Raw genomic sequence first — 9,884 nt, 5'->3', positions numbered from 1 at the left:
TCCTTACTGTACTGGGGACCCAAGAGCTTTTGCAGAATTGTAGGTGGGGTCCCATCAGAGCAGGGCAGACGGGCAAAATCCCCTCCCTTAACCTGCTGACAATGCCCCAGTGCAGGTGCAGCACCTTGCACTCTCTCTGTTAAACCACATTAGATTCCCATGCATCCACTTCTCCAGTCTGTCTAGGTCTCTCTGGATGGCATCCCATCCTTTAGATGTGTATTCACCAAGGAAAAAGAAGACACCATAAATGTAGCTAAATTTTAAACTTAATTATTATAAAGGCAAAAAGAAAACCTTCTTAAAATTGTGCAAAAGTCTGCATTTGAAATAAGTGTCTCAAGGGGCATTCATAGATGCTGTAGGAAACTACCAGCAAAGAGAGAAAAAGAACCTAGTATTTTTGATTTCTTCTTTAGTGAAGAAATAATTGCTGATGCCATCAGTAAAAAAATACATTGACTGACTTGCCACGTACAACTAATGAAATAATTCCAAACCACTGCCAAGTCGGCAATAACTCAATCTTGGCAGATATGCCTACAAGAAAAACATGAATGATTCATAACTTATGTAGTGAGGAAAAAAAGAACTCTCTATATAATATGCCTGCTATTCACTCAAAATGAGTGTTGAAATGAATTATGGAAATCTATGCTCTATGACACAGTAACATATCAAAATTGCCAGGCAGCATTAGATATGGCTTTCATTTATTACCCAAATAATGAATGAAAGATAGACAGACATCCTAACTAATTTAAATGTTTCCCTTCTCACACTTCAAAGGACCATTTGGCTCATAGATGTTGTTCTGAGGTTTTATAACAATCCAGCCACTCTTGTAGCAAAGTTTATGGAGTTCCTTCCTACAGTCTACCCCGTAAGTCCCTCTTAGTTCTACAAGATGTTTGGTAAAACAGATAACAGAAAAGATCAGTTAAAAATAATCTACTCTGTAGTTTTCTTAAAGCTAGGCCACCTTTGCCACATAATGTAGTCACAGAGACAACTGCACACTGTAAGTGACAATAAAAACAAGCTTTTTAAACTGCAGATCATCACTCATGTAGTTATAACCCACCTCTCAGATGTGGCATTTTTGTACAACTAAAGATTCAGTGTAAAGATACCTCAATTTACCAACTTAGAGAGGTGAAGAGAATATTTGAAGCATTATTTGAATCTATAAAGTGGCTGCCTACATGCTTTCCCTGCAACTTCCAATTTTGGTAGAAAAAAAGCAGTTTTCAATGCTGGCAGTTTTACTAAGGAACATACTCAGCAATAGAGAGAGATCTCTCCATCTCAGACAGGAGGTTGCACAAACAAACTTTATATTGAGGTGAACAGTAAGAATGACCACATGAGGCAAAGTTGGAAAAGAGAGATAACATTTTCTCATAAAGTAGCTGGTTCACTGGAAATAACCCTGGCTATCTCTCACACATAGCAGTTTCCTCTTCTGTGCCTCTGAAAGAAATAGCAAACTTCAAGCCTGACAAAAATCAAGAGAACAACAAGCCTCCAGTGAGGTGAGTGAGATGAGAAAAAGCCTGAAATTTGTTTACTCTGAAGATGAAAGAGGACATATGATAAAAGAATAATTTGGAATTCTTCTATCATCATAATGGGATCTAGAAATAAGGATCAGATCTGTTCTTGCCTCATGACCAGTTTTACCTGGTTGCACCAGCTGGGCTTCAGCTGCAGATCAGGGGAAATACTTTGTCTTTTGCGAGCCACAACATCTGGCTGGCAGTGTGTTCACTGCTCACCCTGCAGGGTGCTGCTCCATTTTATACATGGCTTTACTACAAGAACAAGTGGACAACAAGGTGTATTATTCAGTGTTACATTCAAAGGTTAATAAAAAGTAATTGCATACAGTCTCAAAAATATCAAGAATTCACCAGTATAACATGAACAGAAATTACCAAAAATTCCAAGGGGATTGGACTATGCACCTGTACATTACTGACATCGTGACTTTTTAGCCAGAAAATATTCCTATTGGTTTCAGGTGGAAAAGAAACCTTACATTTTAGAGTTTAAGCCAGCTCTAATTATTCAAAATCACCACAAGATAGGAAGGAAAATATTATCCAGTGTTTAGCCACTTCAGATTGTTTAAACATTTTTATAAAGCTGTAACAGCACCTGTCATATATAACATTCAGAATAAGCACTTGGGGGCTAATAAAACTAGGCAAAAAATCATGAATGAAAAGAAGCACGCCTCACAGTAATAACCTCCAGTGACTTCTAGATTTACAATATCCTCACAGTATGGTAAACAGACATATAAGTCTTCCAGCTCCTTTCTCACTAGTTCAGTTTTCTGACCAGGAAGCTTGAATTTTAACACTAGAATTATGTACGATTGGATGTCAAGTATAACTCCAGCACTTATTGTTATCAAACAATAACAAAACAATTAATTTTTAGTTATGTGTAAGCAAAAGGAAATCTCAGATCACATGGAATCATAGATTTTAGATCACAAGGTCCCATGAGCTGCTCACCATTAACCACAAGGTTATTGCACTGCACCTTGTGTGGTACAAACAGGTCTGTTCCAGACTTACTACTGTACCTGTATGAGCACACCTAGTTCTCCCCAGACAGATGCAATGGCCTTTTTATTAAGACCAGAGAAAACAGGTTGATGCCAGTTTTTTCCTATTTGTTGCTTTCAACAGAAATAAGCTCTGTTTGGATGAAACAAAATAACGTTATATATTTCCATGTCACCCTACAGCACAGAATACTGTCTAAAAATAAGCAAAGATATCTAAATAAATAATATTTAAGAAAAAAAGAGCAAAGCAAAAGCTAAGGCTTTGTAACATGTAACATTACATTTAAACATGTAATTAAATGGAATTTGAAAAGACAAGGCAGGAGAGGAGAGGAGAGGAGAGGAGAGGAGAGGAGAGGAGAGGAGAGGGAGAGGAGAGGAGAGGAGAGGAGAGGGAGAGGGAGAGGAGAGAGGAGAGGAGAGGAGAGGAGAGGAGAGGAGAGGAGAGGAGAGGAGAGGAGAGGGAGAGGAGAGGAGAGGAGAGGAGAGGAGAGGAGAGGAGAGGAGAGGAGAGGAGAGGAGAGGAGAGGAGAGGAGAGGAGAGGAGAGGGAGAGGAGAGGAGAGGAGAGGAGAGGAGAGGAGAGGAGAGGAGAGGAGAGGAGAGGAGAGGAGAGGAGAGGAGAGGAGGAGGAGAGGAGAGGAGTCCGTTAAAAAAAGATTAAAAGCAAGACATATGCCTTGCAGAATGGAGAAGATAAAAGATACTGTAAAGACCCAAATCTGAACAATTATCTAGATGTAAAAAAAGGAACCAACAACAGAACAACATACACACACACAAAAATTAAATGAGATGTTGAGTTAGCAAGGACATATATATTAGTGGATATTTTTATTAATTTTTTAAAGCTGCATTAAAATTAATTCTCAGTAAATTCCCTTGAAACAGAGCACTAGTCTGATAAGAAGTGACAAGCCTTAAAACTGGCAGTATTTCATCTCCACATTTTTACCCAGATGTGATTTTTTCAAGCGTACTGTCTTAGAAAGTTCCTGGCTACTTTTTTGACAGCAAAAAGTGACAGCAAAAAGTGACAGTGACAGATGATTGGAGAAATCGTGAAGGAAAAGTTGAGTTGCACAACTAAGTCACCAAGTATGACACAGTTACCACAACTAGTGTTCTGGCTGCCTTGAGGGATGTCTAATGGATCACCTGGGTGTATTATCATGTTTATGGGTAGCTTGTGTGTGAAGATTTTCTGATTTAAGCTTTTAAATTTCCTTCAAACCTATGCACACAATTTCTCGGGAAGTCACTCAGGGGAAGGCAGCTGATGCTTTGGGAGGAAAAGGCCCATGGAATGGGGATCCCTGACAGCTGCCAGGGGCTGGTGAGATGGCAGCACATGTGAGGAGGCTGAGCGCTCTGGCAAGCTCTCAATGACCCACACTTTCCTCACAACAAAACTCCTGACCGTGTCTTGGGGATCGTGGGTCCTGGATTTTCAGAGGCAGGTACAATCAGTTCAAGGGAAGAGCAGATAGAGAAGAATCTTTATCCTCAGAATTCTAGATACTAAGGTTTTGTGGGTGTCTTTTTAAACTGATGCCCGTGAAGGTAAGCAGGTGAAGATGTTTGTCAGGAGGGTCACTGTGATAAATACATACCATAAATGTATGTATTTATGAGACATAAATCATTTTGCAAACATTTCAATGGCTTTTCGCAAACATTACAATGGATACTATGTGTATTATTTTAATTCTTTTCTTATAGAGGTAGCCTTGCTGTGAAAAATTGCTGTGTAATGATGACTAAGGTCTTTCTTTCTAGTACTAGCTGAATTTAATAGTAGTGAAATAGCTGTTATAGTTTTATTAGAATGCTTGAACTGCCTGCTTGAACTGGATAACATCCCACGAACGGACCCTGCCTCTGACACTCCAACTATCAGCACCTGTCGCCTGCAGGAGCCACAGTCTGGGAGTGATAACAGATCAATGACAGACGACTGCGCATGCTCCCAGGAGGCAGATCAGTTCCCAGAACATGCAAACTAGTTTGGAGAAAAATATGAATATGCATATTGATTATGAATATGCATTAGGCTGAAGGGTATGTAAAGGGTGTCTCTGTCCATACCAGGTGTGCCTTTTTGGCTGAATGACAAAGCACCCAGCCCTGACCTTTTGCTTTTATCTGTCCCCTACTGTCTTTTATTAAACCTTTTTAATCCTAACAGGAGAGTGGACCTCGTTTTTCACAGTCACTAACCCCTGCCGTGTCAGAATACCCTCTCAGGTCCTCTCCGCTCCCTCTCCCGTCGCTGACTGCCCGCCGCCCCTGGAGGGTCCCCGCGCTCCCCACACTGCAGGGGCGTTTCGCCTTTACGCGCCCCTCCGCGGGCGGGTCTCAGCGGGGAAAGGAGCTCAGACACGCACACCCTCACGCCGCGGCTAAGCCCCCCGGCCCGTCCGGGCTTCCCCGCTCCTCACCCGGCGCCGCCACGCTCCTCCCGCCGCTGCCGCAGTGGGCCGGGCCCGCACCCGCCCCGCCCGCCGGGGCGCTGGGGGGTTCGCGGCCGCGCAGCGACGGGCGGGCCATGTCGGCTCTAGAGTGGTTCGCGCACAAGCCCCTGGGCGACGGCATCTTTTGGATCCAGGAACGCTTCTACGAGTCGGGCAACCGGGCCAACATCTGGCTGGTGCGGGGCTCGCAGCGCGACGTGGTGATCGACGCGGGGCTGGGGCTGCGCAGTCTGCCCGACTACCTGCGCGACGCCGGGCTGCTGGCGCCGGCCGAGGGCGCCGGGCCGCGGCCCCTGCTGGCCGTGGCCACCCACGTCCACTTCGACCACTCGGGCGGGCTGCAGCACTTCGAGGAAGTGGCGGTGCACAGCGCCGAGGCGGCGGCGCTGCTGCAAGGCGACAACTACGAGGCCGTGACGTGGCTGTCGGACCGGGAGGTGACGCGGCCGCCGCGGCCCGGCTGGAGCGCGCGGCAGTTCCGCGTGCCGCCCGTGCGGCCCAGCCGCCTCCTGCAGGAGGGTAAGGGCCGTGCGCGCCTGGCGGGAGCGGAGCGCCTGCTTGGCCTCCGTGCGCCTCCTGCTCCACTCGCCTCCCCGTGTAAACTAATTAAACCGAGTAATTGTGTCGCTGCTGTAAACCTACAAACCCCCGCAGGCAGCATGGGACGAAAAAGACGCGTAGTGGGTTAAACAGTTTCTGCCAGTTCTGAAAGTATTTGGCGGCAGGGGATGTTTACCTTCTAGAATGAGAATCACTCAGCAGTGATTTAAGTGACTAATTGATCACTCCAGTTTTATCCTTTGGTATGTCATGTGGAATCTGGTGACCCTTATTATTTATAAGCTGTCAAGATATAGCAGTGCAATCAAGAAAACAATTCCTGAAATATGTACTGGGCACACAGTTTTTGTTTTATAGAATTTACTGGCATAAGTAAAATGTAAAAAAAATCACTTGTTACTGATATAGCATTTACAGAAGTGGCTTTTTGCAGATTTAAAAAAAAATCATTTAGTCTCTCGTAGGAGAGAGTGACTAGGGTTTTTGGTAACTAAACACCTAAACTGTACTATACTATTCAGCAGAAATTAAAGGGTGGATGTCAGACAGGTGACACCTTTGGCACGGTACTTACTCTCTTCTTGGCTCTATTAGGCCATCCCACATATGTGATTGGAAAAGCAGAACTGAACTTACTGAAGGCTTCAGTAAAGATCTGATGTGACATTTAACTGTAATAAATCAACAGAAGTTTGGGGTTTTTTCTTTAAAAGGAGGTATTAATGAAAAAAATTGTAAAAGAGTAAATACCTTTGCTGCCAAAGTAGCATCAGAGTTTCTGAAATGTTCATTGAGACATGAGACACAAGCTTCAGTTCAGTGGCCAATGCAGTTAAAAGGCATTCACATTTAAACGGGCCAAAAAATCAGCAAATCATAAAAGAGTTGTATTTTTATGTCTTATTGAGTGAGATTAAGAAAGTGTGTGAACGCGTGTCTTGGTTCTCCTCCAGCAATTTATGTTTTGGCCTTTTGCCTTTTAGAAGTAACAGCAGTGCAATTCTAAGAGAATTAAATGAGGGTAAAATTACAATAAATTGTGAAATACATACTTTTTAGCTTTCAAAGGATAACCACTTTAGATGTGTTCTGTTAATTTCCTGGTTTACTTTCTCTACTGCATTGCTTTTCACACAGTTCAATTTATTAGTGTGAATATATTGCATTAATACAACCCAAGCCTGTGTTAACTGTTATTGTCATTGTTTTTGTACTTTTTGTTAAGTATGCATTTCAGACACCTCTGGCACTCACCAAGAAAATAAATGCCCCATTCCCATTGTTGCGGATATTTGGCACGTATAAACCACATATGAGTAGGTCGTTAGTTCTCTTTGTGTTATTTAAGAAACATGATAAATGCATATGTTTTCCTGTAACAAATGTGTTTGCAGGGGATGTGATCAGCCTTGGAGACCGGCAGCTCACTGTCATGCACATGCCTGGCCATTCACGAGGCAGTATTTGCCTACACGACAAGGACAGGAAGATTCTATTCAGCGGAGATGTGGTGTATGATGGATCCATGATCGACTGGCTCCCCTACAGCAGAATCAGTGACTATGTTGCAAGCTGCCAGCGCCTGATGGAGTTAGTAGACAGAGGTCTTGTGGAGAAGGTACTGCCTGGGCACTTTAACATATTTGGAGCAGAAAGGCTGTATCGGTTAGCTTCCAACTACATTTCCCAAGCTGGATTTTGTCACAAGATTTCTACCTGTGCCATGAGATCCATTGCGAGCATAGCACTTCGTGTTACAAATTCAAGAATCACTTCTCAGTGACAGTCAATTTTGTGTGATCTGTCTCCTGCTGTAAAACCAAATGGGTTGTGAAAACATCAATAACAAGCAAAAGCACTATGCATTAGCAAAAAGATGGCAAATTGATACAGGTGAGCTTAAAAAATTCTGTGTATTTTTTCCTACTTTATTCATATTTCTATAAAAATATGTAAATTACTAGCTTTAGCTAAACCTAGTTTTTCTTTCTACTTTTTCAGGGCATGTTTGTACATGTACTGTGATTGAAATATATTGTTTTATTTTTGTTACACCTGACAGATATGAGAGGTTTTACATTCATGCCTGAAACCTTATTGATGTAGTACTAGACTTGTGATTATTCATCCACTCCTGCTCAGGTTTTGACCTAACAGAGCTGTTGCTCTGTTTTGTGCTCTGAACTAGTGTGCACTGGGAGCAGTGCCATTATGTCCAGGCAGGAGCAACACCTTTGCAGGACTCAGTGGGCAGAAAGATAATTCTGCAGCCATAGCCACCTGTGGGCATGGTATCTGCTGCACCCCTCATTTCCTGAGGCTTTATCTCTGCAAAGTACTTGTCTGGCAGTTTCTTTAGAGTACACTAACATGCAGAAATTCTGTAGACCAAATTTCCAAGCGGGAAGTCAGAGGTACGTCAGTTTACCCCAAAAGTCTTTGGTGTAGACAGATAGTTGAGGCTTTTGTGTTTCCTGGTGGGGTGCAAGGAACCTGGTGGGGTGCACTGCACCAGGAGGGAGGGAGCAAGCAGGAGTACTCTCGCCATTGGCTACGTAACTACTTTGCTTGTAGGCATATGAGTTAAGAGAATTTGTGAATTAATGTGTTAGAGTAGCTGGTACAAAGTGGATTGAGCCTGTGCTTGATGTGTTTATTTTTTTCTGATAAGCTCTTTAAAAAATGTTTATAGAGTATGTTGTTCTGGAAATTTGAGAGAAGTGGACTGTGACAAGCTTAAAGGGTTTGTTTATGTGTAAATGTATTTTTGTGTGACTATATTGTAACTTGGTTGTTAATGATCTGTGTTAGTGGAGGGATTGAGGCTTTAACATGACCTTGCCATAGTGAAGGTGCTGCATTAAACAGCCAGTACACGTATTATGACAAAGTGAATGTAACTCAAGTTGTTTACTGTTTGCATCTGAAGTATGTGCTGCACATAACCATTTTATGAAATGTGAAGTGTGTTGCTTTGAGTTTGTGCCAAAAAAAAGGTGAATACACTGAGAAATGCTAAATAGCATTATAACTTGCTTATGAAAATTGAATGTGTGATATTTAAAAGCTGTTGAAATGGTTAGAGTTTGTGTAATTATTCTAACAGTCTGTATATATCTAATGTTTTTAAAAGGACACTGTCTGAATTTATTTTTGTACATTGACATACATATGTTCCTAAAAAGACTGCAAATCTTTCTCACAAATTTTAGTGCAGTTTAACTGTTCTTGTTTGGCTTTCACTTTATGCAGGTTTTTTCCCCATCATAGGCAATAGAAAGGGTGCTCAAGGTTTGGGGTCTATCTAAGGCATGAGGAAGAAGAAGTTGATAGCCTTCTGAATAGATGCAAATAATCGTGAAAAGAAAAAAAAAAAAAACTTATTGCAAAATAAAAAGCATCTCTGTCCAAAAATGATGAAAACAAATATCTTAGATAAGACTTTCTCCCTTTCATAGATGACTGCACTCCTGCCTTTACTCTGAATATATTCTTCACCAGGATTTGTACCGATTGGTTGTGCCTAGTTCTTGTTAGCAGTGCCTGTCTCCAAGCTGAAGCAAAACTATGAGTGGGCAGGATATGTGCAGAGATGCAGCACTTGAAAGACCTGTTATCACTCAGATCACTCTCTTTTTATTTGGAAAAATCCATGTACATCAGTGTATGATGTGAGAAGTGTTCAGTGGGTAGACTTACGTCATAAAACCAAGAAGTTTTTATCTTGGCCTCAGTTGGCAGGGGAAGAAATACAGAAACTTAGCCTGGGAAGCAGGCTGAAGATATACATAGCACTAAAGCTTACACCAGTTACCCAGGGGATGCCATGGTGTCAGAGGTTACCCAACAGTAACTGAATTCCTGCGAACTAGTCATCAGTGTTGTAACACCAGTAATAATCATGTTTTTTAAACAGCGCTTTTGTGAAGACTCTGGCAGCCCTGTGCATTAAGGCAGACACAGAGAACTGTCACAAAGCCTGCCAATATGGATGTCAAGTTGCTCAAGTTTTGCAAAAGTTCACTAGGAGAATAAGATGATTCCAATATTGGAATCTCTGTAGCCAGATTTTACTGTATTGTAAGGCCTGAGCTGCTGAGAGAAGACTCACTTGCATGTCAGTTCAAAGGGAATGATAACCTTTATCCTCCATCATTTGTGTTAAAATCTGTGCTCAATATCTCTATCAGCTAAGATCCTTAAATGGCCAGATCACTGTCAAAATGTTGTATTAAGCTATGCTTAAGTCCATTAAGTATATGTACATAA

The 9,884-nt window shown here is 42.1% G+C and overlaps 1 protein-coding gene across 2 annotated transcripts; it reads left to right on the top strand.

The window, feature by feature from the left end:
- The first annotated feature begins 5,023 nt into the window (after window positions 1-5,023).
- Window positions 5,024-9,670, top strand: MBLAC2 (metallo-beta-lactamase domain containing 2). 2 transcript variants are annotated; one of them, XR_014847063.1, is made up of 3 exons: window positions 5,024-5,573; window positions 7,010-7,508; window positions 9,074-9,670. XR_014847063.1 is itself a non-coding variant. In XM_085043516.1 (2 exons), exons 1-2 carry the CDS (start codon window positions 5,129-5,131, stop codon window positions 7,396-7,398), a joined length of 834 nt encoding a protein of 277 aa, XP_084899642.1. In that variant the 5' UTR covers window positions 5,024-5,128; the 3' UTR covers window positions 7,399-8,821. The 2 variants fall into 2 exon arrangements, 1 of the variants encoding a protein (XP_084899642.1); XM_085043516.1 differs by lacking the exon at window positions 9,074-9,670 and having other exon boundaries at window positions 7,010-8,821.
- The last annotated feature ends 214 nt before the right edge of the window (window positions 9,671-9,884 follow it).

Source organism: Lichenostomus cassidix, chromosome Z, assembly GCF_008360975.1.
Source record: "Lichenostomus cassidix isolate B80296 chromosome Z, HeHo_3.0, whole genome shotgun sequence".
In the NCBI taxonomy this organism is placed as follows: Eukaryota; Metazoa; Chordata; class Aves; order Passeriformes; family Meliphagidae; genus Lichenostomus; species Lichenostomus cassidix.
This window is presented reverse-complemented; position numbering and strand designations above follow the sequence as displayed.